This window comes from Bactrocera oleae, chromosome 5, assembly GCF_042242935.1.
Source record: "Bactrocera oleae isolate idBacOlea1 chromosome 5, idBacOlea1, whole genome shotgun sequence".
NCBI classification, from domain to species: Eukaryota; Metazoa; Arthropoda; class Insecta; order Diptera; family Tephritidae; genus Bactrocera; species Bactrocera oleae.
Genome location: NC_091539.1, coordinates 45,994,686 through 46,011,543, shown reverse-complemented (window position 1 = coordinate 46,011,543; position 16,858 = coordinate 45,994,686). Strand labels below are relative to the sequence as shown.

General features: G+C 35.4%; 1 protein-coding gene across 1 annotated transcript; it reads left to right on the top strand.

Moving 5' to 3' along the window:
• Positions 1-4,467: 4,467 nt before the first annotated feature.
• Positions 4,468-4,590, top strand: LOC106616081 (uncharacterized). Its single transcript, XM_036366016.2, has one exon. The coding sequence runs from the start codon at positions 4,468-4,470 to the stop codon at positions 4,588-4,590; it is 123 nt and encodes a 40-aa protein (XP_036221909.1).
• The last annotated feature ends 12,268 nt before the right edge of the window (positions 4,591-16,858 follow it).

Genomic DNA, 16,858 nt, shown 5'->3' with positions numbered 1-16,858 from the left:
ACAAATGAGCAGCTTCTTGGAGAGAAAAGGACTAGTTCGGGTATATACTCGTCATGTACTTATGTATGTATGTGTTTACATATATTTTATAGGGTCTCTCACGTTTCTTTCAAAGTGTTACAAACTTTATAAAATTGCGGATGTCTAGAATAAAAAATTTAATTTAATTAAATTAACTTTTTTTTTAAATTAAATTTAATTAAATTAACTTTTTTTCCAATAACATTTTTTTAAATTTAATTTTTTTAATCATTTTTTTCCAATAACATTTTTTTTTAATTTAATTTTTTTAATAATTTTTTTTTTGAATTTAGTTTTTTCTTTTTTACATTTTTTTTATAAAATTTTTTTGTTAAATATTTTTATATTAAATTTATAAATTTTTTTTTTTTTAATTAAATTTTACACCTTTTTTTCAAATTTCCAAATTCTCTTTTAATAGTAAAACATTCTTATTTCCTATAAATCATAGTTAGTAAAGTACAATTTAGTAGAGAAATATATAGAGAATATTTATATCAAATTTCAAGTAAATCGTTTCAGTTGCACATGAAATATCATGTCTAAATTTTTGAAAAAGGTAGATGTTGAAAACCCTGTTTACAGTTTCGGGTAAAAGTACATTTGGATTTCGGTCACTAAAATAGCTATATCTTTGGAAATAATTAAAATTTTGACAAATTCCCTTAGGGGCATATTCTTAAAAGGGTTTTGTAAAGGTTTTGAAGATATGAAAAAAAAATCTTTTTAAAATTCCTACACTAGGATTCCCCCTAAAGATGCCTCTCTATGGCTTTTATATGAAACTTTTTCGCCCTAAATGTCCACTAATAACATCATATTGCACTATCTTCTATGATATATTCAGTGGTCAACATTCTCATTTTGATTATTCGCTGCGATAAAGTACCAAATACTTTGAAGGAATCCACAGACCTCTTCGAATTATGTTGCTTTAAACTTCTCTAATTTCTTGTTTCTTTATTCAAATTAAAATTGATTTTTGGCCATTTTAGTATCTGAGGTTCCACAGAATAAGCTGAGTACTTGCACGCTGAAGCTGAGGTAAATTTGATCAGATATTGAAAACTCCTGTTATCAGAATGTTACTTCCGAGCTAAAATTTGCTGTAGATTGTATAGGCAAACACATTTCCTACTCGTATAATGCTAGTAATGACCCGGATTGTTCATAAAAGATCTTCTGTGGGTTTTGGTAGATATTTTTTGACTTAGTGAGCTAAGAATATAGAAATTCATATATTGAATATACATTAAGTGAGCCTAATATTATATAATATATAATTTTTGAAGTTACATGATAGAGTATCGTCGCAGAATTAAGTGTGTTACTTGTCCGGCCGCGTCAAAATCTATACTTTTATGGAAAAAAGTTGATTCTAATAGCTTTCTGAAATATTCGAGTATATTTCTTATATTAAAAAAAATTTTATAAAAATCATCTGTTGCTCTAAAGAGACTTGAAAACTACCCGTTTTGCTGAATAACATTAGGCCCACTGTAAATACGTTTACAAGTTGATCAACAAATCTCCGTATGGGTTGCTTGTCACAGATCAAATCAACTTATGCGCTTCCATTTTTCTTAACACTATTGCATACGGTCACAATCGCGTATGCAGATAAAATTGTGACCCGCTGTCAGTTTCACCGACGCGCTGCTTCGCTTTCGTGGGCGTTTGATGGTTGGCCATTCTCATTTGGGTTGGTCGGATGTAAAAAGAGATTATCAGCTGTGTTTGTTTGCTAAGTAAATACATAAATACACCAGTTTTTTTTTGCCAAGTTTATTGCACATTTTATGTCTGTCGCTGCTGCTCCTGCTGTTGATGTTCCGCTTTGTGTTGCTGTTGTTGTTGTGGTTACTTTAACTGCTGGCTTCACCTATTATAATTTGCTAGCTTTACAATGTATACACAAAGTTGTGAGCAGTAGTGAGCGGTAGCAGCGCTCACTAATGCCGTGGAAAATTGTGGAAAATTACCGTAAAAAAACGGAAAATCCAGTAATGCGAAGTTCGTGTGGAACCAGACGTAGAATACTCTCGGTATGAGACAAAGAGTGAAATATAAGTCTTTGAGGTATAGAATTTCTCAGAGTGATAACTGTCAAAGCAAACATTTTCACAAATTATTATGCAACGACTTACACCGGAACAATCTTTTAAAATTTATGGACATTTGTTTCTAAAGTTCAGTCTTTAAACGAAAATAAAGTGCATTTCGACTAAGTAAATCCAGAGGCTGTCCTGTCTCTCTTGAACTGAGAAAAAATTCCGGTCTGCAATGGTTTTCATACTGATGGCATTATTGGTTCATAGTTTTTTTTAAATTGAAAATAGAGGTTGTCGTCAATGGTGTGCGCTTTAGGGAAATAGTTCGTGACTTTTTAGTTGCCCACGTCAATATCAATTGTTTTGGTGCCAAATGAGTAGGACTGTGCAAAAAGCATACAGTGCGTGAATTGGAACAAATTTTTAGTTACCGGATTTTATTAAGATTAGAACTAGCATATAGGTCAATAAGTTTCATCAACTTTAATCAGACTTACATTTTTAAAGTTAATCGGACACATGTCGTTTCATGAGCTTCAAGCGAATCAAATTCTAAGAAATTGCACTGATAGCATTTGTAAACATAATAAGAATAAGATGTCTGACATATCGACCGATTTACCATATGAAATCAACCAGCATATAAGATCGATGGATTCTTTTTTAACAAATAAATAAAAGTAAAGCACATTTACAGAATTTAATGTACTTTAATAATCGCCGAGTAGGACTAGTCAAAATTTTGATTTTTGACAAAATGACGGATTCTCAAAAATATCGTTTCTCTGTGAAAAAGTTAGTCACACTTCAATGTGGCCTAAAATATCGAAATTACTATCAAAACTACTATTCCTTCGATCATTATCTGATTAATATATCTAAGAAGGATGTGTGAAACTTTCAAATCGATCGGTTCAGCGTTTTTTTTACCAAAGAAAACCGCGTTTAAGGTTTTGGGAGCCGATTACACTCCGATATCTACGAGACTATTTGCCGGACCATCTTCAAATATACAAGTGGATACAACCCCTTAGGGCAATCGTAACATATTTACGATGCATACGGTATACAGTTGACTGAAGGAAAGGAGCTAATTTTGAGCAATAAATAGGTTCTAAGGTGTGATATAAACCGATTTTATACTTTCGGGACATTGGTGAAGAGAATCAAAATGCCATTCTATGGGAAGTAGCTTGTTTCAGATTTTATTATTTCTTTACTGTTATAAGTAGTAATTCTATGCACTGACTTTTGGGGAGATTACACAAGTAGTTTGTGATTCACAGAATTCCTCCAACAAATTTACGGCTTGGAGCGTTTAATTTAATTTTTTACCGATTTATAGGATTATAGCTTTGTAGTTATTGTAAATACCCTTAAATAGTTTGGCAGTTTTTGGCTGGATAAAAATTAATTCGGGTTCGCTCCGATAGCGTAGACCGATTGGAGTGGGGATGACACTTCATAAAAAAGATTTGGATCTTTATTCTGGAATGTATAAACAACATTGCTGGCTAGAGGGTTGCTCTAGCATATCTTAATTTGAAGTTGAGGTGTAATGTCTATGAACGGATAGATGGATAGGCAAGACCGAATCAAGTCAACTCTTCACTTGTTCATAAGTCGTTATCTCTATCCTATATGCTATATTGTACTAACTGCTGTCACTTCACAAAACTGCTATACTCTACATAGCATGTTGCCTGGGTACTACAATAATACAAAAAACGTTGCACCTGTCGCTTACCTCTTTTTTCACTGCGAACGCGCGTCATTAAATGTATTTGTATATAACGTCATAAGCATACACGGACACCCATACATAAATATATAAGCTGAAACCTGTGCTTGGATGTGTGTGTGTATTCGGTACAATCGCTGTTTTCCCTTTTTCACATTTTATTTATGTTTTAATCCTATCTGCTCGTGCAGTACTTTTATTACGCGCAAGCAGTCAAGTCCCTCTTTCCCTGCTCGTTTCCCGGCCGTGCGCTTTAGCCTTTGAGCTTTGCAGGCGGCGATTTACCCACATACTTCCACGTGAAAATAAACACATACACACACACATACTTGCACACAGCTACCATTTACATTTAATTAAAAGTACTTTAGCACAATTTTTATCCTTCTCGCCAACAGTACTTTGTAGTTCTTTTCAGCCCACACCAAATTGCATAATACTTTATACAAACTCGCGCTGATTATAAGCCGCAGTACAGGCATGATACATACATATGTATGTGTTTCCAATTATGTGTGCGTGTGCGCACCTGCGTTGCGTAACTCCACTGCAGCGGCTTAAAACCCACATTCGCATTCTCCTCTCAATATCTTTGTTTGTGTATATGTATGTAGACATTATTTAACATGTTTTTCCCTTCGTTTGTTTACAGTCATGATGGAAAATATTACTGAAAGTTGGACCTATTATATGTACGTGCTGCTGACACTGGTTCCAGTCTATTTGGCATTTCAATTAATTAAGTTTTTCGGCTGGGAATTGTTTGTCAACAACTGACACAAACTATATATATAACAAAAACAACTATAACAATAACAAATATAACGAAAAAAATTAAGTGTTTTCTAACATAGCAGTACCAAGTTGCTAGTGGTAGCTGATAAAGCACAAATAAGCTCCGGACTAACCAAAAAGTGAGTAGCCGAATTTGTTATTGTTTTCTTCCTTTGTTGTTTGAGCTGCAAAGTTTTGTTTAAAAACTAAATATGCTGTGAACATTAAACAGTTCTGTCACGTAATCAATTTATTTTACTCAAAATCGCATGCTAGTTTGACATTTACAGTTATTTTAAGCCTAAAATAGTGTGAGGAATTCTATGTAATACCTCAGCAAATTGGTAATTTACCGTTCAGAAAATGTAATTGTATTCTAACAAGACTAGAATGTAATGGACTTGAGAACAATTTAAGTGAAGTGAGCTGAGTTGGTATAGGCGATTATATCCACTTGTGAATTTCAAAAAAATTGATTGAATGTACATATACATATTTAAAAATATTCTCCAAAAATTTAAGTTCATCTGGCAAATTATTTTTTAAATTAGTGTAATCAGCTCACAAAACTTTAAAAGAGTTTTTCTTCAAACGCTGTTTTTAAAGGCGGAGAGAAAAATTTCTACCAACCGGTTCAGTGGGCTGACCGACTTCAAACACTAAATTCTAAAATGTAAAATGCCCCTTAAAAAAAATTCATAGAAAACTTTTTTAATTAAAATTCGGCATCGATGAATGTCCAATGCAGCGGTACAATCTTCGAAGAAATTGTTCAGATCGGCCCACAATAGCATACAGCTGCCATAAAAACTGACCGTTCAAAGTCAGGTTCTTATATGAAATCTTTTGTATTTGGGAAGGGTACTATAGGTGCTCCCGAAGTTAACGTTTTTTTTTGTTGTATGTATTGTATTTAACTCTATTTTATTTAGAAATTTAAACCATAAATCCGATTTTCGGTCATATCACCGAAGGGAAATTTTTTTTGCGAATATTTACTTTGTTGTCCGATTTTAATAATAAAAGCCACTTAACCTAGGAGTATTTAGCCAACGTGTGAACCGAATTGTATTTTTGTGTTGTACTTACTGTAGTCAATACTCGAAGACAATAAAAACTTGCGAGAAGTGCCTTATGTATGCTTAAAGAAGCTTTGATATAATTTGATCTCATTGAGTTCTTGTCGAATACTATTATATTATTAGGTTATTATATTCCTATTTTTATTTGGTACTTTCAAAATTTCCTTACCAGTTCATGGGGTTTCGGTTTAGAACTCTAGTTACCGCTTTGTGTTAGAACAAAATTTAATAATACAAAATTAACCAATATTTTCGATAAAAAAAATTCAGTCCCTGTAATTGCTGTTTTTTTTTTATTAATTATTTTATAGCATTTTTATTTGATTTAACTTTTTTGCTTACTTTAAACTTAGCCATAGTGCTATTATGGTTGTTATTGAAAGTTGTAATGATTTCCTTATTTCATAATGACATGTTCAACGCTTAATTAAAGCTTCACAGTTGAACAAATTGCGAAACTGTGAGCGATAATTTTGAACATTTTAATAACTGTAGCGTTGCAAAGTAATTTTGAAGTACAGAAATTTCTATGTTGAGTTTCGTAGTTCATTTGACCGTTAGAGATACACATACATAGTGAAAAGGGCGGTTTGATAAGGAAGTCAGTGACTTGAAATGAGATATTTTATGAGCCATTGAAGTATCTATAATATTTAATTAATATTATAATAATATTTACTTAATATTACTAAGTCGGATATATGTATACTTCAGCGCAGGCAAGAGGTCCTAAACTTATAATGATAAATACCACCCAAATCTCAAAGCGAACTTTTCCACAGGTGTCTGGGAGGTTGGTCCTTAAATGGAAAATCTGCTCTGCTTAGTTGTTTAAAGTGATCGCCATTTGATGGTGGTAGCCATTTGCCGCTTTATGTGCTAATTCATAACAAGTAACAAGAAGTATAATACAAAATCGGGTAAATTCTTATAAGTCCGTTCATTAATAACACAAATCTATTTACAAACTCATGCAAGGCAATATCTAACACCAATAATTCAAGGAAGTAGCCATACAGAGACCGCCTCTAAATTACGCTGTATATATTTATAGACGCTGCTACTCGTATTTGTGTTATGGGTCTCGATTTTATATGACAAACGGAGGGCACTAGCCAAAAGGAGAGCTCTAGATATGATTGCGCCTCCGCACAGCTTTAATTTAGCAGACAACGTTTTGAGCGTTGCTCTTGATGAAAGAATGCAAGCAGCAAACAGGTCACCCGCACTACTTATAAAGCTTTTCAGATCAAAAGTACTCAGCAGATCATGTAAACTGGCACTGTAAGGATCCTAGTTTGGCCAGTATTGTGCTATGGAGCTGAAATGTGGACAATAAGCGCAAGAAAAAACCAAAAAAAAAAAAATGCTGATTTTCGAAAGGTTTTGCCAAAGATTTAAGGATCTTTGCGTACTTTGCACGACAAATTGGCATACACAATTGTTTAAAAATCGAATAGGGTAATATAATAAATATCGGCTGAACCTGGTCTTACAAATAATTAAACAAGAAATATTTTAACTTCGGCTTCACCGAAGCTATAATTCCCGTTACAGGGTGTTTAAAAAGATATATTAGCAATGATCAAATTCAAAAGTTGTCCATAAAAGCACATAATTCCGCTATAGTTGTTCGATATCGGAGGTTCCGGCAAATGAGCAACTTCTTGGTGAGAAAAGGACGTGTGCGAAATTTCAGATCAATATCTCAAAAACTGAGAGACGTGTATATTTACACGGACATGGATAAAGCGATTTAGCTCGTCACGCTGATCATTTATATACATACATATTATATATTAAATGGTCTCCGACGTTTCCTTCTGGGTGTTACATATATCGTGGCAAACTTAATATACCCTGTTCAGGGTATAAAAATTGTTCTAAGGAAAGCAAAATACTTAAGAATTAAAGAGGTTTTAGCTTTATATTAGTTTAGTACCTTGTACCGACTTAATGCACTTGTTGGCACCATTTGAAGGCAAATCCGCAACCGAAATGCGTTAGCTTAGCAGATCACCCTCGTATCGGCATTTGCCGCAGAAATACTTTACTAAAACTTGTACTTGTACCGTTACTTTTCAAAAGTTATACTTCCATACGTACAGTGGTCTGTTGGCAACCAGAGCTACACAGTCTTGCAGGCTTCCAGCGCCAGCATCAGAACACATAAATTTTGTGGAAATCTATTTAAGCCAACAAATGAAACAAAAGTACTAATTTGAGTGGAAGAAATTATGAATACATGGCCTCAAAGTTTTTCCCCATTTTCTACTATTAAAATTGCGGTCAAAGTTTAATTGCTGGCATACACACACATACACACACATCCACGTAGCAAAAGAAGTGGTACAAAAAAGACACAGCAAAGAGAGTTGCAACCATCCGCCCAACTCCGATTCATTCTCGCACATTACTGGCTCCAGGTCTCCAGTGTTGCTTTGCCAGCATTTGCATTTTTGCGCAAAATGCTGGTTTTGTACCCAGTGACCAAACGACTGCGAGTTGGACTGGCCGGCAGTTAGACGACTGCCAGCACATCTGCTTGCTTTGGTGGATAAAAATGAAAGTGCAAAAAATAATATTATTATTATTATTACAAACACATTTTGTTGAGTTAAAAGTTTGCATAAGTCTCTCCGCAGTTTTCATGTTTTTGTGTGTATGTGTGTGTTTGTACCTACATGTATGTGTGTTTGTGTGTGGCCACTAGGTAACCATGTGCTTTGTCCTGTTGGTGTCGTTGGCACTTTCTATGCCGGCTGTTTGCTTTCAGTGTACAATAACAAAAACAACTAACTAGTACAACAACGACATCAGTTCTGCGCACGCAAAGCGTCGGAATTTCGTAATTAGAATAGTTAAGTGTTGAACAGGCGACAGTCGTAGATTTGCACATGACACCGTCTGTCCACACACATATACATACTTAACTACGAATGTGTGTGTGGCACATGGCGAAAGGTGTCATGCACATGACTCCAGAACGCCGGTCATACAAAGCAGCACATGACAAGGTGGCTTTGTGTAGCTGACCCGCTCTTCGTCGCACAACACGTTCTCTGTATGTATGTATGCGTGTCTGTGCCAACAACTCGACTACGGCTCTTCATTTCTGGTCATAATATTCTTTTGTATATATATATTTATTGTGGGGTGCCATGTGTGGTTACAAGCTGCGGCTCTTACAAATATACATACAAACACACATACATAAACACATAAATTTGTATGGAAGTGTAAATGCAAAGGAAAAGATAATAAATTTATGAGTATTTATTATATGCTTTAAACATTCAGTCCGACAGTTGGAATTCAGTAATCTTCAGCATTTGTGTATTTACACACACACACATACACCCATATTTGCATATCACAAATTTAATGCATTTATTGTTAAAATTTGCATATTGAGCCAGCAGTCAGATCTTGCAAGATTACTTTGTTGTTTAATAATTTTATCCTCTTTGACATTTCTGAACAACACTGAGTCTGTATAGTGAGATAATATACATATTTGACATACATATATAAGTACACTTACTGACAAAATAGAATCAAAATTTTATTCATAACTATTTGCAAAAAACAAATGTTACCACAGTTCTAAGGAGGAAGCAATTATTTTTTATAGTTAAAATTTATTTTAAAACAATTTCTTCGGAGATTCCATTATTGTCTTAGATAATGGTCCGTTCCAAATTTCGTGAAGACATCTCGTGAAATGAAAAAGTTTTCCATACAAGCACTTGATTCCGATTGTACAGTTTTTTTGGCAACTATATGCTATAGTGGTCCGATTTCGGCCATTCCGACAAATGTGCAGCTTCTTGGTGCGATACAGTCACGTGCTAAATTCAATCGACTCAGCTCATCATGTTGATCATTTATATATATATTTTATAGGAAATCCAACGTTTCCTTCTTCGTGTTACAAACTTCGTGGCAAACTTGATATACCCTGTTCAGGGTATAAAATTTTATGTATTATCAGCATAAAACTTTTAAAGGAACTGGGCTTGAACAGTTTTGGTTCGATTTAGACAATTTTTGGTCACAAGGTGCCATAAACGTATTATTCACGCAAAGTTTTACCCCGATATAATCATTGTTGCTTGATATGCATAGTGGAAAGTGAAAGAATCAGGAATTGAAAATGGTGTTACATGGGAAGTAAGCGTGGTTGTAGTCCGATTTCGCCCATTTTCGCACTATGACATAGAAACATGAAAAGAACGTTATGCACCGAAGTTGGTTGAAATCGGTTAAGCAGATCCCAAGATATGGGTTTTCACCTAAAAGTGGGCTGTGCCACGCCCACTGTCTAATTTTGAACGCGGTTCCTATAAAGTCATCTCATACCATCCCAAAGATAAAATTTAATGTCTCTGGCGTGTTTAGTGCTTGATTTATCGCGCTTTTAGTAGTTTTTAACAGTACCGTTATATGGGGAGTGGGCGGAGTTGCCACCCGATTTCAACTATTTTCACACTGTAGGTAGAGGTTCTAAAAACATATGCTTCCAGTGGATTTTGTTATTATAGCATTAGCGGTTTAGGAGATATGCACATTAAACCTATTAGAGGCGGGACCACGCCCACTTAAAAAAAATTTTTTTTGACTGCAGATGCCCCTCCCTTATGTGATCCTGTGTACCAACAGTCTTATATCTTATTGCGGAGCTTAGTTATGGTAATTTATTTGTTTTTGATTAATGGCGTTTTGTGGGCGTGCCAGTGGTCCGATTACGCCCATCTGCAATACCAACCGTCTCACGGTACCAAGAAACATGTCTACCAAGTTTCATAAAGATATCTCAATTTTTACTCAAGTTACAGCCTGCACGGACGGACAGACGGACGGACGGACAGACAGTCACCCGGATTTCAACTCGTCTCTTCATCCTGATCATTTATATATATATAACCCTATATCCTAAACCTATATCTAACTCGATTAGTTTTAGGTGATACAAACAACCGTTAGGTAAACAAAACTATTATACTCTGTAGCAACAGGTTGCGAGAGTATAAAAATATTACTTCTTCGATAATTATTTATATTAATATATCAATATCTGACATAAATACATCTAAGAAGGTCCTATAAGTATTTAAAGTCGATCGGTCAAGCTGTTTCTGAAGAATTTCCCACACGGTCTCTGAAAACATCGTTTCGAGAAAAACTGGCTTAAAGTTTTCGGAGCCGATTACACTGTGTTAAAAAAATCTTACAAATATGCTCATATTTCTGAATCTATTTGCCGGATAAACTTAAAATATTCGGAATATATTCTCAAATATATGTACATTTGATATACTATTATGATCATGTTATTTAAAACTCCCGGGCATCAGGAAAGCAGGTAAATATTTTTAGGTTGGTAGGACTTATATTTGCCCAGCGTCTGTTTACCAAAAGGTTTAATTATCTCCGAGTTACACGTGTTTTTGTAAAGAAGTAAGAGTAGATTTTTCGAATTTTACAATGGCTGAATTTGCTGAGCAATCAACTCGTTTGTTTGCGGGCGAATATTCCTGTGTGGTTATGTTGAAAATGTTGCGAAAGGCTTTGGCACGTTTGAGTAGATAAAAACCGAATCGAAGAAGGTCTTGACGGCTGCGCCAGTAAAAGAATATCCGACGGTTCCGAGCACTGGAAAAAGCGCTGGCAATAGTGCGTTTCATCGGACGGGTATTGAAGGATGAAATTGATTTGGAAGAAAAATAAAAACTTTACATTTTGTAAACAAATTTACCTCCGAGCCACTTAATATCAAACGAGATTTCAGACTTTCAACTGTTCGATTATCTTTACCTCTGGGAAAAATATGTCAGCTACACTGATAATGCTAAGGCTAATTCCCATATCATGGCCTTTATAAACCAATCGATAAATCAAATGTATTCTCTGGGTTGGATATATAAGTTAAGTGGTTGGATCTGGTATAGTGCGATGACAGAAAAACATTTTGAGATTGACAAACAGTTAGAGAACCTAAAAATTAATTCGACCGAAAGCTGTTTACTATTTCAACTTCAAATTATTCTAATGTGAAATCAGATTCAACAAGGACAATATCCATTTGTCATGGCATCGGGCTTGTGTAATCGGAATGTATCGGTTTTTTTATCTAGGAAATATGCGTTACTTCAACAGTGTGCCCTAAAATTATTTGAAGCATGTTCTATGCTTCTGCAATAATAACAACCATATGAAAAAATACGTTGAGTTATCGTTTGGGGTGTTTTAATAGTAGATTCCGTGAAAAATGCACAGACCAGAACCATTACACATGCAAGGTTCGAACTTTCAAAACATTTTGCCCTTTAGATTTGAATAGCAAGCTGCTGACTCTTGCACTTTATCCAATCTAAATGAGTGCGATGTTTTCCAAAAATTCGGGCATTAACGGCTTTTGTTTACTTATTTCAAACTAAGCAAATCCCGATGGTATCGATATCTTTGTTGGTATTGATTTTGGAACATAACATTTTACTGGAGAAAATTATTTTCAACCAAAATCTGAGACTCCTTTCATAAATATAATGAATATCGAAACTACAGGGCTCATTTCATTTCAGCAAGAATCCTATACAAGCGTTTCGGTTTTCCAATGTACGATCGGTCTTCATTAGATCTTTGTGGCACTTTTTAAACTCTTATTGTTATGAATCGGCTTATTTGCTCATTATATCCTGTATACTGTAACACCCAGATCGGAGACCCATTGAAATATTATATATATCTATACATATGATCAGGGTGACTAAGTCGATTTATGAATGCGTGTATGACTGTTCGTCTGTCTGTATATACGAAAACGAGTGCCTCGGTTTTTGAAATATCGCACTAGAGTTTTGCACACGTAATTTTTCCCCCGCTAAAAAGTTGGTAATTTGTCGGAAACGCCGATATCGGATCAAAATCAAGTCCTTGTATAGAAAATTTTTTTATTTTACAAGATATCTTCTCAAAATTTGGCACGTATTATTGTACAAGGCAACGCTTCGATTGTGCAAATATACAAACTGATCAATTAAAATCACTTTGAATATTTTTTTATGCCCTTTTATTTTATAAGAAACTCACCTGTGAAGGGTATTATAGCTTCGGTGCAGCCGTGTTTATTTGTTTTATTCTCAGCTTGCATATTCCTAGAAGAATTGCCTGTGTTTACACGTTCACTAAGTCGGAAGTCTCGAAATAAATATTTAAAAATTTATCTATTTCAATAATTTCGGGAGAAAAGTGCCTTTGACAAGTGCAACAGCTGATGGCGCACAATAATAGAAAACGAGTATTGCTCTCTAGTGTTACTTTGGTAGACAGAATAATACTACGCACTTATAATTAGAGAAGACGCTTTGCAGCCCGCACTAATTTGTCTGGATGAATTCTAAAACTTCAGCTTTGCGAATCCACTGAAGTGGTAAATTTCTTCAACAAAACAAAAAAACAATATATATATATATTGAAGCAAACTAGAGCCGGGTGGTTCACCAACCCAACCGCACAATAATAATAGAACATGGAATAGGCAACTTCCAAACATGTTCACTCCTTACACACACACTTTTCTGAAATGCGTGGCAGCTAGCACCTTTTCGTGACAGAAACTTTTCCAGTTCGGTGGAGTGCGGGCGATGGTAGACTGGCAGGTGTGCTGCAGCAACACATGTGAGCACTCATGCCACCTCCTTTTACACACCTGTGTCTCCATATACATTCGCTTCTGTCACACGTGCTCCACCAGCTTCGAGCGCTACCGCTGGAGGTTACCTAATGCCACTGCCATGCAATTTTTCATGAATAAACCCACAAGCACACTTTGTGCGAAAACTTTTCACAAACTGCGGATGTTTGTGATTAGTGTGCGTGAAGTTTTCCAAAGCGATTTGGATGCTACGAAGCAGCTGCTTGCCGCTTGTCGGGCCGGTGTGGTGTGGGAGCACCCGGCGCTGCGTTGTTGGTTGTTTCTCGGTGCCAAGTGTATAACGGTTGCTTTGGCAGTACCGCACGCTAATGGTTTTAGAAGTTGGCGGACGGACATGTGTTGCGTTAAGAAGTTCCATCCGTGTCCTGCGGCGAGTTATACACTTGTTCAAGTCACTTTACGTAACAAACAACACGCATGGATTAGACGAAATTTTCACTTTAACCTAACTCTAACGAGTAACGGAGCTACACCTACATAGATATTAGACATATCTACATATATGTATGTGCATATACAGTAACACTTCACGACGAAGCCTGACTAGTTCGTTTACTTCTTGCGGTTTAAACTGCTGAGCTAGCTGTGAAAGTAATTTAAGTTAGCTAGCTGCAGATTATAACGTTAGCCCTGCCGCCAGCTAGGCAGTGGTGTAACTTTGTCGGCGTCTATGGTTGAGGTGTCCCACCTTATTTTAAAGGCATACATGCAATCATACTTTTAGTATCAGTATGTTTTGCGGCGTTGTCGCATTTTAATGAAATTCAGCCAAATAAAAAGCCCTGATGTTTTGTTGTGTTAATGAAAAATCGGTGAATGTGTTTTTCAACGAGCTGTATAAATATTTATGTAGTTAGGTTTTATTTTTTTTTTGTCGAAAAAATAAATGCCGAAATAGAAAGCAAAACAAATAATGTTCCAATGTAAACATGCAATGAAGTTTGCCACGGCATGAAAGCTTGCTTTTATGCTACATACATCCAGTGCATATTTTTTAAACTCTGACCCACGTGATAATGAAGAACTTCTTGTGAGAATGGACTGACAAAAAAAAAAAATTTCACGTATTTTATTACAATTCCTTATTATCACCGTCCAAATAGGCTCCTTTTGAGCCAATACAAGCCTGCCAACACCTAATTGAGTTTTCCATACACTTGTCAAAAGCCTCGGCTGGGATGGCCTTCAGAGTGCCTTCAGCGAATTTTGTTTTTTCGGTTTTGGCTCATTTTTGGAGCGAAAATGGTTTTGCAAACATTCAGGTTTTTTGGTACTAGTCTAGCATTGACACGCTTCATACTCAAAACATTAACCGAAATGTGAGATTTTCTGCTATCTCTTATACATGATTCCATTGGAAACACAAAATTTCAAGCAAACTCGTTAAATTTCTTCATAATGAAAGTCGCCAGACAAACTTTTCACGTCGTAAAAAAAAAAGCTGTCAAACACACACTAATTGACATATTAAGATCAAACAAAAGATTCCAGCAATTTTCAATTTTCGGTTCGTGTTCAATCAATTCGGTTTATGTGTGCGGTTAAGAAGACCAGTCCAAGTCATAGTTGATCATCAAATGATGAATATTTTTTTCAAAGATTAAAATAGTCAAAATCTAAACAATATTATTTCATAATTGGCAAACCGACTTTCTATTCAATCAAAAGTTCAAAATTCTCAACATTCGGTTACAAAAAACAATGATATCAATATTTGAACTCATCATAGACTGTGAGAGAGATTGAAGACCGAGGCAATTTATGCTCGTTTAAAGCATTCTTTTATATGGGATTTCAATATTGGCTTCTAAAATCATCCATTACCATTGTTTCTAGTTTAGTTGCCATTTTGAAGGTAATTTTATAATGCCACTTTCATAGAAACCTTCGTCCCTATAAGCAAAAGAACTCGGATAGTTGATAGTCCTCCCAACCAAGCATTCGGAGTTTCTGACGAGTCACTATTAAAGAAGACCATATTCACTTTTTACTTTTGAATAGACATTAAATATTATTATTGCTTTAGCTTAGTCATGCTTGAGAATTGACATCCCTTAGAGATCAACATTAGTGAATAATTTTCAGCTTTCTAATGATAGAAGTGTACTTCTAGGAAGGTTAGGTGCCAGTTCTGATTAAATATCAATAAATTATGGAACAACTGAAATTCCAAGACTCCTTATCCTCAAATTTTCTGAGAAAACATTAGAAGGTACAACTCAGATGGAGCTACATTTACCATTTTGATTCAGAACATACAAGTTATGTGGATTAATCAAATAGAATATAACAACGAGAAGACCCCATTTTATACTCTAACCTAACATATATCAACCGGCGACACAATTGAGTAAATAAAGAAACCAAAGCAAAACAAAAAAAAACAAAAAACGGCATCTAGATTCCAGCGTTGTGTTAATTTCGTTTTATGGCTCAGTTGCGACATAACTGTTCTGCCGGTCGGTTGATTCCACTACTGTTAGGGAAAAATAAAAGAAAATGCAATAAATTTATTTAATATTAGTTATGCCACTCGTCGTAAAAAAGTAAGTGCGTGTGTCTTCCATTTCTATTTTTTGTGCTGTACTAGCCAATAATTCGCCGGTGAGTATCGAAAACAGCTGAGGATTGACACATCGCCATCAAGCGGTGACGACTCCGCGTCTAAACGTGCTCACCACTGCCACAACCGCGCTCAGCACAGCATAGCGAGTGCGAACAGCGATTGTTATGACAGCCACCCGCTTGACCCCAATCGCTTGGCATTCTCAGCCGCTTTTATACTCCCGCAGAATGTTAAACGTTGACATTGTTATTCTGTTCACACCAGTTTCCTTGCAGCTCAACGCAACTGAATTAAATTCAGGAAAAAAAGAAGAAGAAAAAAAAACAAACGGCAAAAAAATACTAAATGAATGAAAAACCGTTATACATGTAGGTGCAAGTGTGTATGTGTATTGCCATGGTTATGATGGGCTGTATGTGTTTGTTGTTGTTATTACATTTGAGTTGAAGTTTATCGCTGGAGGCTACTCTTGTGGTCTATTATCGGTAATAAATGAAAAGTGCAAGTGTCCATTATTCATGCCATTCACTTGTGTTGAGGCTAAAGCTTCACGTTAACTAAGTGTTCTTGTGGTTTTCTTTTTTTTAATGTGTGTTTGTGAAAAACGTCGTGCCTATTTGGACATCGCCTTATTTCTGAGAAGGATTGCTGACCTAATTCTAAACCTTTTCGTATTTTTTCTACTTAATGGCGGCAAGAAAAAGATAAACACAAGAGATTTAATGCTTTTATACAGATACCAAGTTTTCCCTTTTATCTATTTCTTTTAATAAGTAATTAAGACGGAAAATTTTTTAAACGTTCTACTTTGAAGAAAGTGCCTACGAAGGTCACATCTACGGGCCGCGAACAAATTTTACGATTTAGGTGTTAACCCTAGTAAAACGGAACTGATGCTTTTCACGG